The sequence below is a fragment of the Psammomys obesus genome, unplaced genomic scaffold, assembly GCF_907164565.1.
Source record: "Psammomys obesus unplaced genomic scaffold, mPsaObe1.curated_primary_1811, whole genome shotgun sequence".
Taxonomy (NCBI): Eukaryota; Metazoa; Chordata; class Mammalia; order Rodentia; family Muridae; genus Psammomys; species Psammomys obesus.
This window is the reverse complement of record NW_026596158.1, coordinates 2,194,149-2,211,875: the sequence shown is the minus strand read 5'-3', so window position 1 is coordinate 2,211,875 and position 17,727 is coordinate 2,194,149. Positions and strand designations below refer to the sequence as shown.

Sequence of the window (17,727 nt, the reverse complement as noted above, 5' to 3'; positions counted from 1 at the left end):
CCATTTACTAGCCTCACATTAAGTCTTGAAACAGCGGCTGGTATATTTTTTTTGCCATAACTGGACCTTGGCTACACCACCACTTAGCAATCTGTACAGGAAAATGGCTGAATCTCCGCAACGCAAACAAGGAAAAGGTTTATTCTGAGGAGAATGAGCCAAAGAGGCTCCAGATGTAGAAGCAGCAGATACAGAAGGGCTCAGTAGGAATTCTATGAACGTTTATACAGCACCGTGTAACCTTCAGTCCTTTTATTACTTAGGGTCCTAAAGGTTGTTTTGCATATGCCTCCAGGGTAGGACATAAGAAAGTTTAACAATAAAAGACCTATAGATACTGGTTTTTGGGACACTCAACAAAACTTCCTGGTTCTGATTTAACCAGTACAGTCTACTCCTGAAAAAAAAAAAAAAAGCATAAAAATCTGCATTACCTTAAAAATTTTTTTTAATAATTTCTGTAAGGGAGGGAAAAGATAAGGTTAGAGTGGGATATCAGTATAAGATTTGCATTTCTATTGACTTTCTAAAACAAGTGCATGTATTAATTTGGAGAAAAACTAAAAATGTATATTAAAAAAACAAAGAAATCTGGCTGAGGAGATAGCTCAGTTGGTAAAGTGCTTGTCTTGCAAACAGGAGGACCTGAGTTCAATCCCCAACACTCACATGGAAATAGGAGGATCCCCTTAGCTCAGGGGCCAGCCAAGTTAGCCTTCCTGGTGAGTTCCAGGTCAGTGAGAGGGTCTGCCTTAAAGGAAATAAATGGCATTTCTGAGGATGGTATTGTCCTATCCTTCATACTCACACACACAAACTCATATACACATACTGAAATAAAAAAACTATATAAAAGGAAAATAATAGCTCCATTAGAACAAGAGACACAAAACCCACGTTCTTTTTGCCCACGTGAACTATCATACAGACCTAGTAAGTCTGTTCATTTTATATGCCAAAAGCTCATCAGTTTTCATACTGTAACAATTATGAAAACATCTGAAGATGAGGTTGTCCGAACTACAATCTAATCGAAAACTATTAGTGTAGCTCTGTGTCAACCAACTCATGAATCAACTAAGAAAACAAGACACCGGCTTCCTCTTGATGGGCTAATAGTTTAAGTACTGGATGCCAAAGTGTGAAAACATATAAGTTTTCACACTCAAATCACTCTGGTGGATGCAGATGGGCAAGTAGGAAAACACTGACTGGGAACTGAGCTCAACGTTAAAAAACTTGACTCTAAATAGGTCAGAGACCTCAAATTAAAGGAAAAGACATTTCTACAATTCTGGAGACATTAAAGATAACACCTTCCCACACTGTTGTTTCTAGAGCTGAGCCTCAAACACAGCTATATGATGAAGGCACACAAAAGGAAAGAGTCCACATGTAACTTACGGTTGTTTAGGGGAGATCTTCAATGACCTGAACCTGCAGGAATGGGGGTCCTGAACGGTGAGGTGTCCAGGGGAGGACAGGGATGAGCACATAAAGACACAAAGTTGGAGTGAGGAGGACTGCACAGGGTGACCATGTCAGCATCAGTGCAGCCTCTCATGCACTGTGTGCAGTGAGAACAGGACAAAGCCAGCGGGAAGCTGTGACACAGGGGATGAGGTCAGCAGGAAGCTTATCAAGCCATGCTGCTCGCTCATCAAAGGAACACAGGATATCTCAGGCGTGTCACAGGTCAAGGACACAAGTGGCCTTGGGACTGATAAGCACAGCCTTTCCCCAGGAACTGAAACCCTGACTCTCTTGAGGCCCTGGGCCTAGCCCTTGCCAACCAAGTCCACCCATGGCAAGGACACAGGAAAGCATGTTCCCCCTTTCCTTTCAACAGGGCCTCTGGAAAAGTTCTGATCGGCCTGGTCCCAGAAGTCCAGGGAGAGTTGAGAAAACGAGTTACGTAAAAGTCATGAAGCAAGACGAAATAAACAATGAGTGGGAACTGAAAAAACAAACAAACAAGCAAACAAACAATACAACAAAGAAGAAAGCTATTTCCAAGAAAGGTGGTTTATGGGCTCAATACAACAGAGCTCTCATGTTTCAGTATGGTGTTATTAGACATGTCCCTTCTACCCTACAAGGACAAAGAACAGAATAAAAAATACATCTTCAATGAAACTTTAACTCCAGAATAAAGGAAAGAATGAAAATGGGTTGGTTAAGGTAGAGATCAAGACTCATTTCTATGAGATTTATAGGCAACATAATAGTGCAAAATGTAGACACTCATTTTCAGCTCTGGGACCCAGGTGTGTGGCCATGGTGGAAGGAACCCAGCAGACTTCACTTGGTCCTGACAAACCGCAAGGGAGGAACACCTTGAGTAATCAGACACAAATCAACTTCATTCTGCATAGCATACTACTGGCATAGGAGGGTGGGAGGGTCTGGATACAAAGGAATTGTGAAAATGATGGTTCCTTCAGCTTGTGACAGTGACCAGTTTTGAACTTGGTCAGTATAAGGCACAAAGATTTCCTATTAGCTTAGAAGTTTTTTTTTCCATTTTGTAGTGGGTCCAGGAGAAAAGACCTTGGTTAAAAGATAAAAACTGATGATCAAAAAGGACTGCTATCAAATCTCAATGATAGTATAAAAAGCAAAAACCTTAACCTTTGGGCTGGGGGAGCTGTTTGGTGGTAGAACACCTGCTTAGAATACAGAGTTGGGGAAAGTGGGTTTGATTCCTAACACTGGAAACAAAACAAACAAATGTCCAGAAGGAAGAAAAGAACCCGCGTCTAAAGGAAATAGTGATCGCGCTGGCAACATTTCTAAAGCTTTAAACAGATACAGCAAAGCAACCTGCGGCCTGTAAACCCTAATTCACTTGTGTGGACAACATACAAGGAGAGACAACCAGACTTCCTCTCCTACAATCTTTAAAAGTGGAAAATAACATAGAGCCGCCTAACGCTCAGCAGAAACTATCTGCAGCAAGGCTCTAGGAAAGAAAATATGGCATGAGAATTTTACACTTAGCCAATCCTGTCAAACATAATTTAGAAAGATTTTTAATTGCTTTTATATGCATTGGAGTGTATGAATGGGTACCATGTGCATTTGGTACCCAAGAAACTAGAAGAGGATTTCAGAATTCCCTGGAACTAAAGTTACAGTGGTTGTGATTAGCCTCCTGTGGGTGCTGGAAACCAAACCCAGGTCCTCTCTATGCAAGGCAGCAAGTGCTGTTAACTGCTAAGCCATTTTTCTAGTACCTAAAGGTATTTTTCAGTTTCTTTCTTTCCTTTTTTTTTGACAGGGTTTCTCTGTGTATCAGCCCTGGCTGTAGACCAGGCTGTCCTGGATCTCACAGAGATCCTCCAAGTGATAGAATTAAAGGTATGCGCCACCATGCCTGGCTTCCTATTTTATTACATACAAAATAAATTACGGACTGGGATCTAGCTCGGTTGGTAGAGTGCTTGCCCAGCCCATGATCTTCAGCACCACATAAACTCAGTACTTGAGAGGCAGAGGCAGACGGATCAACAGTTGAAGGATTTCAAGGACGGCATGAGACTCACCAGAGACCAATTAAAACAGAGAAACCAAAGACCCATCAAAGCAACACAAACAAAACCTGACTAAAATCCAAGCTCCAAAGATGTAGAGTTTGTTTTATACACTGTTACATGCCCATACCTCAAACAGTATTTTACCTTTGCTGTGATTACTATAAATGGCCGCTCTTTCTCTTATATCCTTACTTGTGAAGTAGTAACGAAAGCTATTGGTTTTTGTGTTACTGACATCTCTAGCACTTCACTGAATGCTCATACAAGTTGTCGTACCTTCTCAGTTGGTTCTAGCATTTTCCAGGGATATAATCCCAACATCTTCAAATGGATTTATACTTTCCTTTTCAATTCCTTCAGATTTTTTTTATATTTCATACCATTTACTTATTTTGTGTTTTGCTTGTATGTATGTAAGTGTACCATGTGCATGCAGCCCCCATGAGGCTAGAAGAAAGCATCAGATCCCCTCAAACTGGAGGCAGACAGTTCTGAGCTGCCAAGAGTGTGCTGGGAACCAGACTCAGGTCCTTCGGAAGAGCAGCAAGTGTTCTTAACCAGTGGGCCATGTCTCCAGCCCCTGTTTTCAATTCTTAAAGAACTTGTTTTTCTTTCATGTCTAATGCTCAGGTAAACTTAATAAACAATATACAAAATCTCCAAAAGAAAACTTGGAAAGTTGTATTTCTCAAAGTAGATTAAACAAACAAACAAAAAAAACTTGTCAGTTGCTAAAGTTAATGCACACACCCAGCACACTCCCAAGGAAATATGCTGGTTTTCTCCAAATAAGACAGTTAAATCTAAAATACATTTGGCAAAACAAACAGGAGAGCTCTGAAAAAAAAAGAGAAGTAAATCCAACTGCAGAAAGAAAAAGACAAGCGTGAAGGAGAAAAGCACACTTTTAAAGCCTATTTTTGAATGGTTTGCATTTTTTTAACCTTGTGGGCATATGCTCAGTTTCAAAGTATTAAAGGGAAGATGTGGGTAAGCACGAAGGGGACACCAGAGTATTTCTATGGCTGGAGGTTAAGCTCCGAAACCACGGGCTATGTGAGAGTTGCAACGTACAATACAAGGTGCGACTCGCTATAAAACACAGGCTGGAGAGTTTCAAAGCGCAGGGAAGCCGGCAACTAAGGAGACCCACGCATGAGTAAAGCTGGCTTTAAAACACCACACTCCACAAAATGCAGACTGTGAACACAATAAGCTGAACACGAGGTAAGGAGGGTGCAAAGACCATATCAAGGTACAGTGATCATAAAGTGTGAACACACTGGAAGGTGGGCACCCTGAGACCACCTGGGGTTACTGCCCTTCCAAAATGAAAAGAAAGAGAACACAACTCCAAGAGGGCAGTCATTCCTTCAACAGAAATGTCACACAGTCTCACAACTGGCACCTCACACACGGCACCTGTCAATCAGAAGACTAGGGCCTTTAACAGCCCTGGGAATGCGAGATGGAAGCAACCCTTCACTCAACAACCGTCACGTGCTTTCCTCACTAAGACCTACTTCTCACTTATTCACCTGGAGAGCGTCTCCAAAACATTTCTTCCTCCAGCACCCATGGCTCCTCTTCCTGTTCCAACTTGAAGATCACATCTGGTTTGGTGACTTGACAACCTATTGCAGGAAACAGGAAAGAGCTTGCATGTTAATGCTGGAGACAACTTAACAAATTGGGGCTGACTGATGGGGTCTTGAGGACTTAGGACGGAGAGTCAAGGAGCGTGCACCATGACACAAATAATTAGTATCTACACTCAAAGCTGGAGCAGATGCCATCATGAGGGAAGGCGGGGCTCTCCAGCAAACTAGTCCCCACACACTTCGGGAATAAGGAGGAATTCTGTGAAACTGGAAAGCTCTCCTCACCCGCTGTCACTAGGTTGCTGTACGTCTCCAGCATCACATCTCGATATAAGCTCCTCTGAGCAGGCTTCATTTGCTGCCATTCTTCCCAGGTGAGGTCCACAGCCACATCCTTGAATGTCACTGTTTTCTATTAAAAAAAAAAAAAAAAAATCCCAAAATTAGTCATGAGATCAAGGCCTGTGAGCCAGGCATAATGGCATGCATCTGTAATCCCAGCACTTGGGAGGCAGAGGCAGATGGATCTCTCTGTGAGTTTGAGCCCAGCCCGGTCTACAAAGCAAGTTCCAGGACAATTAGGGCAACACAGAAAAATCCTGTCTGGAAAAACCAAATTAATTAATTAAATTAATTAAGGCCTATGATCAAAATAAGTAAGAACTCATTTAGCTAGTAACCAACAGTCAAAGCATGTTAAAAATTACTTTCGAAGTTTTCATATTTGCCAGGTTTCAAAGGATAGAGCGGGTAATTCATAAGAGTGAAAATACCCCATGAAAGTATGTGAATCACTCAGTCAGCAAGCATTCCTTCATGCTCTATTATTAGCAGCTGATGGCTGTGGTCGCTGACTTACTCTGACAGGGATGAGACAGATGGACATGACTGACAGGTAGTTAGGATTCTGCCAATGGGTGAGAAAGGGAACAGGGCTGAGTAGAGAAAGAGGCAGGCAGGAAAGGCAGATATTTGAAAAAGGAAAGACTTCCAGATCAAACATCCAGCATTCAGACATATGAAGGAAGGAGAAGAGAATTTGAGTCATCAACCTAAAACTGGAAGATAAGGCCACGGCCAGCAAGTGTAAATGGTTAAAGAGAACGTGTAATACAGGTAGAAACAAGGAGGACCAAGTTAAATATCAAAGAAAGATGCAAGTTTTTATTTATAATCAGCATACTAAAATTAATACCATGGTAATAGCATAATGGAAATGACAACAAATGAAGTCTTTCTGGAAAAGCATGTGAACTGACAACTAGTTCTTGCTGTTAAATTGTTTAAAGTCTCTCAGGCGGCAGTGGCACTCGCCTGGCCTGCGACAGCCCTGTGATGGAGGGACATTACTTTTCGCTACAGTACTCCTGCCTTGTTAGGACATGTTAAAGTTAATATGCCTCTGGGTGTGGCACTGTACACCTTTAATCCCAGCTCTCAGGAAGCAGAGGCAGGTGGCTCTCTGTGAGTTCCGGGCCAACCAGAGCTATACAACAAAACTCTCAAAAACAAACAAAGTCACCATGCTAGGAGACACCGCACTGCCTGTCACCAACACTGTACTGGCGCTCCTACTGTCTGCTGAGTATCGAACACACGTGAGGCAATGCAGGGTTCTAGCTCCAGCACGGTGGCTTCACTGCTACAGGCTTTGACCCATCGTGCTATCCCTTCTTGTCAAATCAGCAGGACTGGTCTTCAAATGACACACAGAACCCAGTTTAACACAGACTATTGGACACATAAGAGCTCCTTGACCTGAAACCCTTTCTACTGCTGGGGTTTCATGGGAAACGTGAATTCATCCATGACAAGAATTCATAGGAAAGAGACCAAACAGTCAAAGGCTAAGCACTGTGGCACATCATCCTAACTCGACAGAGAAGACTGATGCGGAAGCCAGGACAAAGAGTGATGATGAAAGCAGACGTGAAAAACTAGCTTTTGGTGCAATGGTCTGAAGAATCACTGCAACACAAGTACAAACATGAAATACTCTTGTTGCTGTGGCCAATTCTGAACTAACCAAACACATCAAATATTCACAAGAACTATTTAAGATTTGGCCTATCTCTCTAGTACATGCAAAGCCAAGATGATGACTAGCCTGGACAATATAGGGAAACCTGGTCTCCAAAAAGGAAAAAAAATGATGAGGAGGAATGAGGGAATCACTACAAAACAAACAAACAAGAAACCAAAATGCTTCAGCTGGGGCTGAAGAGATGGCTCAGTAGTTAAGAGCACTGACTGAGCTTTAGAGGATTCAGGTTCGATTCCCAGCACTACATGGTGATACAAAGACAGACATTCAGGTAAACCAGAGATATAAAAAAAAATTCAAGAAAAAAACTTCATATTTAAGAACTGATACTATAAAAACAAATTAATCTTATACTTTAAAAGGCTATGTATATACTTACATATATTATATACCTTAATTTATAAAAACTTAATAACATAATGCTTTCAATAAATTAAACATTCATCAAGACTGAATTTAAAGAGACCATGCAAAAGAAGGACAGAACGATGAATCATTTTTGGTTTGTTTAGAAAGGCTCTCATGGGCTCCAGGCTGGCCTCAAACCTCTACATGGCTGAGAGGCAGAAGGGTACAAACCCTGCTTTTTACTTTCCTGTCAATTAATTTATATAATGAAAGTAAATAGTTTTTTTCTTTCTTTCTTTAAATTCCAACATGGTTTCTACAACATCTCAAAAATACAAAACCCCCAACAAAAACACTAGAGGTGACGCAAGACTGTCCAACAAAAAGTGATATATGACTTTTTTTGTTGATGGAAATAGGCATTTGTATTAATTTGTAGGGAATATGTGTAAGTGCAAAGACTGTAATTTAAGAAGGCATTATATAAAAGGTATTATAAATGCAAAACATGCAGCTAAATTCCACAGTTTTAAGAACTGTGTCCCAAGATGAAAACAGTCGCAGGGAAGAGTCCGACTTTTCAACATTTTTTAAAATGTTACAACTCGGGACTGGGAGGATGGGTAAGCAGGCTTTTGCCACACAAATTTAATGACCAGAGTTCAAGCCCCACAATCCCACAGTGGAAAGAGCAAACTGGCTCCAAAAGTTGTCGTGTAACTTCCACAGGAGCACTGTGGCTTCTGTGCACCAATAAATAAACAATGTCAAAGTTTTATCTCAGACCCCACTGTAAAAGCTAATTAATTACATGGCAGCACACTTAGTAGACAAAGAAAAAGTCAAGAAAATTTACTAAGGGTGAGTTCACTAAGCAACGCGGGGAGAAAGTTACTTAGCTTTGAAAGTCAAAGGGGAATCTGTAAAGCCAGTTTGTCTCAGCAGGCCACACCCAGGTGAATTCGGACAATGGGCTGCACAGCAGCTTCAGCAGGGAATGGCCTGACCCAGCTGAGGTGCTGGTGTCTACCTGCCACTTTCCCTGGAGGCACTGGTGAGAACAATAACATAACTAAAGAAATGGCTTGCATAATTTTTATAATTATAATTCTATTACATTGTAATTATAAAGCCCTACACACTTTGATGAGTTTTCCTCAGTGTTTGTGTGTTTAATGTGTGCCTCAAGACAATCCTTCATCCACTGCAGCCTAATGAAACCAAGAGGTTGGACTAAGCAATGTTCTCTTGCACACAGTATGAAAAAACTCTTGCAAACTTAATAAAAAGGCAAATCAGTTAGGAGTGGGGAGATGGCTGAGCAGGCCTGTTAACCTGAGTGTGAATTCTAGAACCCATGTAAAGCTGTTTGTGGTGGCACTCCTGTGCCAAGACAGGAGAATCCACGGGAAGCTTTGTGGGACTGCTTCCCTGGAGTCCACCACACAGCGGCAGAAGCAAGAGACCCCGCCTCCGGACGCGGAAGCCAAGAACCAATCCTAAAGTCATCCTGTCAGCTCTTGGTGCTCCCTGTGGCATGAACACATTCATCCACCCACCCTGCTCTCACACACATAGTAAACTAAAAAATTACAAATTCTAAAAAGGCAAACTGGGCCAGCAAGATAGCTCAGGGATAAGGGTGCTTGCAGCCAAGACTAGCAACCTAGTTCAATCCCCAGGACCCACAGGCTAGAAGGGAAGAACCAACTCCAGCTGCCTTCTGGCTTCCACATTTCTGTCCTGGCACATGTCCCATTCAAAGTCCAATGAGCAGGCGTAATCTGTTGTTTGTTTTGAGACAGGGTCTCCCTATACATCACAGGACAACTGGGCTTGAACTCACAGAGATCTCCTGCCTCTGCCTCCTGCCATTAAAGGTGGGCATCACCATGCCCAGAGAATAAATGTAATTTAAAAAAAACAAAAACAAAAGAGAGAGAGAGGAGGCGCTTGCCTTCAATCCCAGTTGAGGCTGAGACAGGTGGATCTCTGAGTTCGAGCTCAGTCTGGTCTACATCCTGAGTTCCAGAACAGCCAGAGCCACGTAACAGATACACTGTCTCACCCCCCTCAACCATCCCACACAAAAGACAAACCACTAAATGTGGGCAATGGCTCTAAACAGCACATACTTCATATGCTGCAGAACAGCTATAGTCAAAAGAAGAAACCACAGGTGCTGATGAGGACAGAGACCCTCCACCCCTCCTAACTACAGGGGGATGGCAAATAGGCCAAGTATTTTGAATAATAAAGGAATGGTTCTGTAAAAGCGTAAATATACAACTCAGCAATTCCGTTCCTAGACACACACGAGAAAAATGAAGATATGTTCATGTAAAAACTTGTAGTCAAACATTCTTAGCAGGATTACACAATAGTCAAAATGCGAGAGCAGCCAAAACTGGTGGCAAGTGCCTACTACCCCAACATTTGCAAGGCTGAACGGGGGCAGTCCAAGTAAATTCAGGCCAGTCTGAGCTACAGAGTGAGACCGTATCGCTGCAACAGAGATGCAAATCACTCAAATGTCTAGTGTCCAAGAGAGTACATGTCACATAAACACCCAGTGGAGCACTGGGGCTTTTAGTACAGACGAGAGAGAGTGTGTGTGAGTAGGTGTCATATGTGTGTGGGTGTACATGTGTGCACATGAACGCCAAAGGTGCCGGCTGGTGTCTTCTCACTTGCTGAGTACAACTCACTGACGTCACCAGTCTAGCTAGCCAACTTGCTCCTGGGATGCCTGGTCTCTGCTCCCAGAGTGCTAGACTTATGCGTGCCCACCAAGCCTGTCCAGCTTCTATATGTACAGATCTGAACCCTGGTCCTCACATTTCCATGGCAAGAGCTCTATCCACTGAGCTGTCTCCTGGTACCTAGTAATTAGAACTTGAAAAAAAAATCAAGTACCAGGGACTATGAAAACGGCTCAGATTGCAAGCATGGGAAACAGTTTGGATCCCCAGAGCCCATGTAAAAATCCAGTAATCCCAGAACTAGGGAAGCAGAGGTGAAAGGATCCCGGGGGTTGCTGGCCAGGGAGTCAAGTTAAATTTGGAGAGTCCCAGGGTTAACTGAGAGGCTTAACTCTGTCTCAAAAATAAAGTGAGATGCTGAGCATCTTTAATCCCTTTAATCCCAACACTCGGAAGAGGTGGGCATATTCTGTGAGTTTAAGGCCACCTTCATCGACATGGAAAAAAACAGAGAAAAATGGTAGAAAGCACTGAGCATCTGGTGTCCCTCTGCTCTCTACAGACACATGCCAATACGCCCGCTCTGAATATGTGTATACAAACACACATAAAAAGAAATACCAGGGGGCTGGAGAGATGGCTCAGAGGTTAAGAACACTTGCTGTTCTTCTGAAGGTCCTGAGTTCAATTTCCAGTCAACCACATGGTGGCTCAGAACCATCTGTAGTAAGATCTGGTGTGCAGGCAGAATGTTGTATAAATAATAAATAAATCTTAAAAAAAAAAGAAATACCAATGCTGATATAAGCCACAACACAAATGGACCTTGAAAACACAGGTTAATAAATACAGGGCTTCTTTTTAGGGTAATAAAAATGTTCTTACAATATGGTATTGGCGATGAATACAATAAAAAATGCTCAGGTAATTTATGACATGTGACTTATAAATCAAAATTCTTTTTTAAGTTATGAAATTACATTTTCTAAGTTTAGGATTCTTAATTAATAGATTAATTACCCAATTAATTCACTTTTGGTTTTTTGTGTAGCCCTGGATGTCCTGGACTAGCTTTGTAGACCAGGCTGGCCTTGAACTCAGAGATGGGCCTGCCTCTGCCTCTTGAGGTGTAGGATTAAAGGATGTGTGCCATCATACCCTGTTATGTTTAGGATTCTTTAAATCTCAACATAAAATAATCTCATGAGCTGGGATGTATCTTCGTGGAACAGTCCTTCATAGAATGTATGAGGACTTGGGTTCATTCTCTGGACTGCAAATACCAATTTTCTGTTGCTGTGAAGAACTGACTACTCAACACGAATTCACACTCTGTGTATATTAACATGCCACCCACTAACGCGGGCTCGTCCTGTTAGGGCCCAGAAGCTGAAAGAGCAACCCCAAATGTTTATTCTGCAGAGGTCCAGCGTTCAGGGATCACATCCAGGCAAAATGGCGACCCCCAGATGGGTGTTAGGCCCAGCAAGAGCCTCAATATAAGAAGATATGAAGAGAACTCAGGAAACTAATCATTCATCGATGCAAAATCGCAAGAGGTTCATTCTGACTACTGCACAATGGGGGTCACCCCTGCTGGTCAGCAAGGAGTGGCACCGGGAGACAAAGACCTTTGGTTTTTAAAAGACAAGGCTCGAGGAATTCTAGGGGTTGCCTTCTTGGCAATTCATGATTGGATGAGGTATTTAACTTTTAAAATAATTGGTTGGTTCTGGGCACCCTTAGGTTTGGTCAGCCCTGTCGTAAATATCTGATCTTCAATTTCCTGCCATATGAGATATAGCCACAGTTAAAGGTGGGAGAGTGATTAACTCATCCCTTGTCTGTTCTGAGGAGTGGGGGTTACAGGCTTTGGATCAAAGGTTAGGAGGAGGATTGGGGCCATTTGGCCCAGTTTCCAAACAAAGCTCATCTCACCGGTGCCAGCCGGTGATTTTCTCTCCATTTAGTAGAGATCTCTGCTTGTGTCCTTCCTTACCTCTGCCCTCACAGATGGCTAATGTCAGGAACTTATATATTCCTTGGCTCTCTGGAGAAGCACGAAGAGGCTTTAATTAACATGGGCCTAAAACTTGAAAATATAAGTTTTAAGGCAATTAAAGAAACACAGGTTACAAAGTTAGTCTGATTCTTTCAATGGGCAAAAAGCTCTATTTAAAGTCAACTAGGGGAATCTCAGGCACAGTTAAGTCATCTTTATTTTGATTGGCACAGGTCAAAAGCATGGGTACAAGTGCATTGATGATTGGCTAGGGTTGGCTAGATTGATGGGGGGAGGGCTCTCTAAACTGATTCAAACCAGCCCAAAATGGTGGGTGCCTATGGAGGCGACGTGACTTTGATCAGGACTTAGGGGCTCACAGGACTTAGGGGCTCACAGGACTTAGGCACAACCTTATCTCCAATTGTCCTGGCTGAGCCAGTTTTTGTTGAAGTTTCTTTTTCTGAGGAAGGGAAAACTTGGGCCTATTGTATCTCAGCAAGAAAATGAAGTCTGTCACAAAGTTTATTTAGCCAGGCCCTCTCAGTCTGAGCCATTTGAAGAGGCAGAATGAATGTTAGTGCAGATAAGCAAATGCTCAAAAAAACTTTTGCACTTAACCTGACTTGTGTAGTCTAGAGACACAGAGCCTGACCCAAGGAGCTTCAGTCCTGTCATCCAAATCTCACAAGCAACACCACACAGAACTGGGCTGAGCTCACTGCACAGCCCACAACAACCCCAAAGCAGAGCTGTCCAAGTAGTTAACTAGGGGACCCGAGGAAGGACATGTCTGGGTAACTGACACATCCCTGGCTGAAACCCAACCTTAAGGTAGTAAGCTATTCAAATGAGCTGGATTTAAATGTTCTGACACTTTAAACCCAAATCCTGCCTTCAAAATTTACTGTGTATCTTGGACAAACACCAAATTTGAGCCTCCAATTTCCTCATCTGTGACACAGTACTGCTCTCCCCATTTAATGAAGATTTTAGAAATGGATCATCTTTTGGAATATAAACCATAAAGTGTTATACAAAACCAAACCGCTCTAGTAATTAGGAAATCCCATACAAAAGCAAAATAAAAATGGCAACCCTGAGGAAAGCTGAAAAGGAAAAGCTGAGGACAGGAAGGCGGAAAGGAAGCAAACAGCTGTCCTCAGACTGCAGTCAAGGATGCATTCCTTGCATTCTGCCCGTCCTGCCTCCACATTCCAGGTGCTGGAACACACCCATGCCTCCACGCCCAGTTCATGCAGTAGTGCTGGGCTCCAAGCATGCTGGGAGAGCACTCTTCACGTGAGCTGTACATACCCCAGCCTCACTGGACAAAAGTGCAACCAGTGCTGCACAATTTAGTCTATTTCTTCCTGTGTCAATTCCCTTTATATACATACATAAAGAAAATCCATAGTAATCCTAAGTAAAAGGAGTTTTGGCCTAATAAAACACAGACAAAATAAGGCAAAATAAAGCACAAATGGTCCTATTTTTCATTCATGGGTACACCATCAGAGTGTGGGCTCCAGTCAGGCTCTGTGAGTCTGAATCCTGAGTTTAGTTCACACGGCACCTTCTTAACCTTTGTTTTCCACTTCCTTTATCTATAAAAATTAAATACCTACGTCACAGATTTCACCCTGTGTTAAGATTCACAGAGTTTTATAGAGGAATAATTTGTCACAGGCTATAATACATAGCACTATAGAGGATTCTTCTAACTGGTATGTAATCTATTCATATACAGTTAAGATCTGCCATGGCAATATCTACCTTTATTTCCTTTAATTCTTCTTCGTGTTCTTTAATTTTTTATTTAATTGATTTCTGAAACTTATTAGCATTTCTGATGCATGTGTGTAAACACATGTATAAATACAGACATAAAAAGTATCCCTAGTGTGCCTTCTCACAGCGGGTGCGGGGATCTACTGAACAAGTACATTTATGAACCCCAATCAGGCAGTCTCCTCTATCTAAGTTACTCTGAAGTACTGAACGGAATCAGCGCATTCAGAGAGCTGCTCAGGATGGAAACACTACATCTAATGAGCGAGCAACGCCAAGCAACTTCGGAACACTCACCAGGCGCCCCTGATGTCCTGGCATTCTTACGGAATGCGTTCCTTTATCATCCCCATTTTAGATGATGAAACTATGACACAAAGAAATTAAGACACTTCTCCATTCATGGTCATGTATCTTATAGTCACTGGCCTAAGTTTGAACCTGAGTCTGTGTAGGGCCAGAGAAACACTACACCAACAAGCAGAAAAAAAGCCTCCTGAGCCTTTAGATCAGTAGTTCTCCCTGTGGGCTGCAACTCCTTTTGGGGTGGAACAACCTTTTCATAAAGGTTGCCTAAGACCATCAGAAAACACAGATATTTACATTATGACTCATAACAGTAGCAAAATTACAGTTATGAAGTAGAAACAAAAGTAATTTTATGGTTGGGGATCACCATAACTCGAGGAACTGTATTAAAGGGCTGAAGCATTAGGAAGGTTGAGAACGGCTGCTTTAGATTATGTAGCAAAAAGGGTGTGTCTGCTCCATGACAGTGAGAGCTGAAGAAAAAGACAGCCAAGAGAAAACTGTTCAAAATACAGGCATGAGCAACTTCAAGTGTGGAAACAAAGACTCAAGGGTGGAAGCCAACAGGTAACACTGTAAGACAGGAACCGCTGAGATGGCTCAGTGAGTAAAGGCATTTGCTACCAACCCTCATGCCGACCTCAGCTCCACCCCAGGGCCCAAAGGGTGAGACAACCAACTCCTCCACACACTCACACAGCGGCACCCATACTGCCACCTCCCAAATAATAAAATCTAATAAAGACTGGCAAAGCACGGTGGCACTTGAGAAACAGATGCAGGTGGAGGAGCTCGGTAAGTTCAGGGACAGCCTGGTTTACACAGCTCCAAGGCTACATACCTTATCTTAAAAAACAAACAAAAGAGGACTGCATCTTCTAAGACCATTAAAAAAGGAAAAAAAAAAAAAAAAAGAGCTGGAAGGCTACAAACATCCGAACTACAAAGATGCTAAAGAATATTCATATAATTTAGTTCAACTTCCTATCAAAAGCTTAAGCTGAAAAAAATAAACTCGGACAAACAAAAACATATGAGTAGGATTATTTCGAAGATATATGCATGTTCCACTTAGACTTCTTTGTCAAGAATGACTTATAAAAATTGAGCTTAAAACAACAATCATGGAATGATTTTAGAATTCATTTTTTAGTTTCAGTGTCAATGAAAAGCTTTTGCTTTCCTTATGTGGTTTTTTTTTCCTCAGAAACTACAAGCTACAGGGAATGGATTTTATGTCTATTTGCTTTGAATCTCTAGATCAGATTTGACTTTGAACCCAGCTGTACTTTCTCAACCCCCATCTCAGATCTCATTTTTTTATCTGTATTTTTTTCCCTCACTCTCACTCCATTTTATCCCAGCTTAGTGGTAGATTATAGTAACGCACAACAAATGGACTGTAAACTCGCAGGGGGAACATTACATTCAGAACGTACACAAGGCCTGGTCACGTCCTCTTCTTCCTGGCAAAGTGCAGACTCCTGGGAACACCAAGCTGAGGAAAAGGAAGCAAAACAGATTTGCTCAGTGTTTCAGACAAAGGAATGTAGTTCTTTACAACCAGATGGTCTCAGATCCCCTAGAAACTTGATCCTCAACACCATGAGAAATGTTAACGACCATATCAATCTCCAGAGACTCTGAAATGTATGCGGAGAACTACACTTACCACATGCTGTCTGATGAAATTTCCCAAGGTTAGTAAGTTGTCCAAAAAAACCTACTGGCTACAAAACAATATAGTATTTCTTTTAAAAAAAGAGAAAAGTCCTGACATGAATTAAAGAAAATGTAAAAATTAGAGAAATCAAAAATTAGCAATACAGAAAAATGGTGATGAATACCCAAGGAAGAATGTTAGAAGTAGCTGTTGCTAGGAGGTAGGAACAGGGAAAAGGAGGGATAAAACAGGCAGCGTCTATTTCTAGCTTATAACACCACTTTTAGAATGTACTCAGATATACTCTCTAAAAAAGAATGGAGCCAGTCAGATGGCTTGGCAGGTAAGGTGCTTGCTTCCAGGCCTGACAACCTAAGACAGAAACAATGTCTGCAAGTATTCTCCAGCCTACACACAGGCGGAGATAGAAGCACAAAATAAAGATACAAAAGAGCAGTAAACACAAAATAAAGATACAAAAAAGCAGTAAAGTAACAAAATAAAACACATCTGTCCTGTGCAATAAGAACATCACATGAACTTCCATGACAGGAGCTTCACGTTTCCAAGCTGTCCACTTTCCCTGAAAACACAGCACCCCCACAGACCCACTCTCTGCCCTTCTGAGCCGCCTCACCTCTCCTTCCCACCATCTGGGTCAAACGCTCCATGTCGCACAGCTGTTGCTGGTGTTTCAAGGTTGAGATGTCACTTAGCTCTCGCTGGCTCTGCGGAGCACGGTCAAGACAGTCTGTCGGTAGGTACAGCGTCCACCCTTCCCAGGACGCTCCAGCTTCTGGTGTGTGCGGCTCTCAAGTCAGAAGGTCTCCGTCCATGACAGACGTCAGTTCCCAGGCATCTTTATACTCACACCACAGGGTCTTAGTGTTGTGAGGCAGGACCTGTAGGCGCAGACCAGAAAGGAAACTTGCCTCATGCATTCTCACAGGTTGTCAGAACTAGCCTCACAGACAGCCCCCAGGGGTCAACACCTTCTGACGGATTACTGTTGTTTAAAACATTGTTTTTGGACAATGTGATACACTGCCTCAACACTCATTTCCTTGTTTGTAACTCTCTCTCTGGAGTCACTGGCCAGAGATATTACATGTAAAAACCATGCGGGCTCAGGGATAAAACCTAGACTGAGCACCTCAGGCTAAATTAAATACTCAGCAGAGATACCCAGAGTCTAGAAACAAAGTGATGCTCAAACATCTTTGTGTACAGAAGTGTAGCCTCAATGCAGAGGCAAATATAATGCTGAATCAAACAAACAACGAAGGGCCTGGCAGGATGCATCACTGGGCAACAAAACTTACTGCATAAGCCTGACGACCTGAGGTCTACCCGTGGAGCCCTGTGCATTGAAAGAGGAAAGGAAGAACTGACTCCAAAAGCTGTCCTTCTGACCTCCACACGCCCACTGTGACACATATGCTTCTCACAAGCACGTACACTAAGTTCTGAAAAATACTTAGTCACAGAAATCCCATGTTGGAATAAAGGGAGTTGCATTAAAAATCCAGAAATTACCATTTCTCTATCTCCATTGCCTTGTAATTGAGGTAAAAGAACACTATAGTTTAGATTTTCATGACTTTTCATTTGAAATTAAAATTATAACCCTTCCCAGCACTCTGGGAAGACAGAGGCAGGCAGGCAGGCAGATCTATGTGAGTTCAAGGCCAGCTTGGTCTACAAAGCAAGTCCAGTACAGCCAGGACTACA

The 17,727-nt window shown here is 42.4% G+C and overlaps 1 protein-coding gene across 3 annotated transcripts in view; it reads right to left on the bottom strand.

Moving 5' to 3' along the window:
- The window catches only part of LOC129667293 (zinc finger protein 568-like), a 53,287-nt gene that overhangs the window by 33,023 nt on the left and 2,537 nt on the right, over positions 1-17,727 (bottom strand). For 2 of the 3 annotated variants that reach the window (XM_055594856.1, XM_055594857.1), the window contains exons 3-6: positions 16,634-16,898; positions 15,773-15,831; positions 5,423-5,549; positions 5,075-5,170 (exon numbers count right to left, since the gene is read on the bottom strand). In XM_055594856.1, the coding sequence (XP_055450831.1) occupies positions 5,075-5,170; positions 5,423-5,549; positions 15,773-15,831; positions 16,634-16,667 (316 nt within the window). In that variant the 5' untranslated portion in view covers positions 16,668-16,898. Of the gene's footprint in view, positions 1-5,074; positions 5,171-5,422; positions 5,550-15,759; positions 15,832-16,633; positions 16,899-17,727 lie in introns of those variants that run through there. The other variant, XM_055594858.1, reaches the window with a different exon arrangement.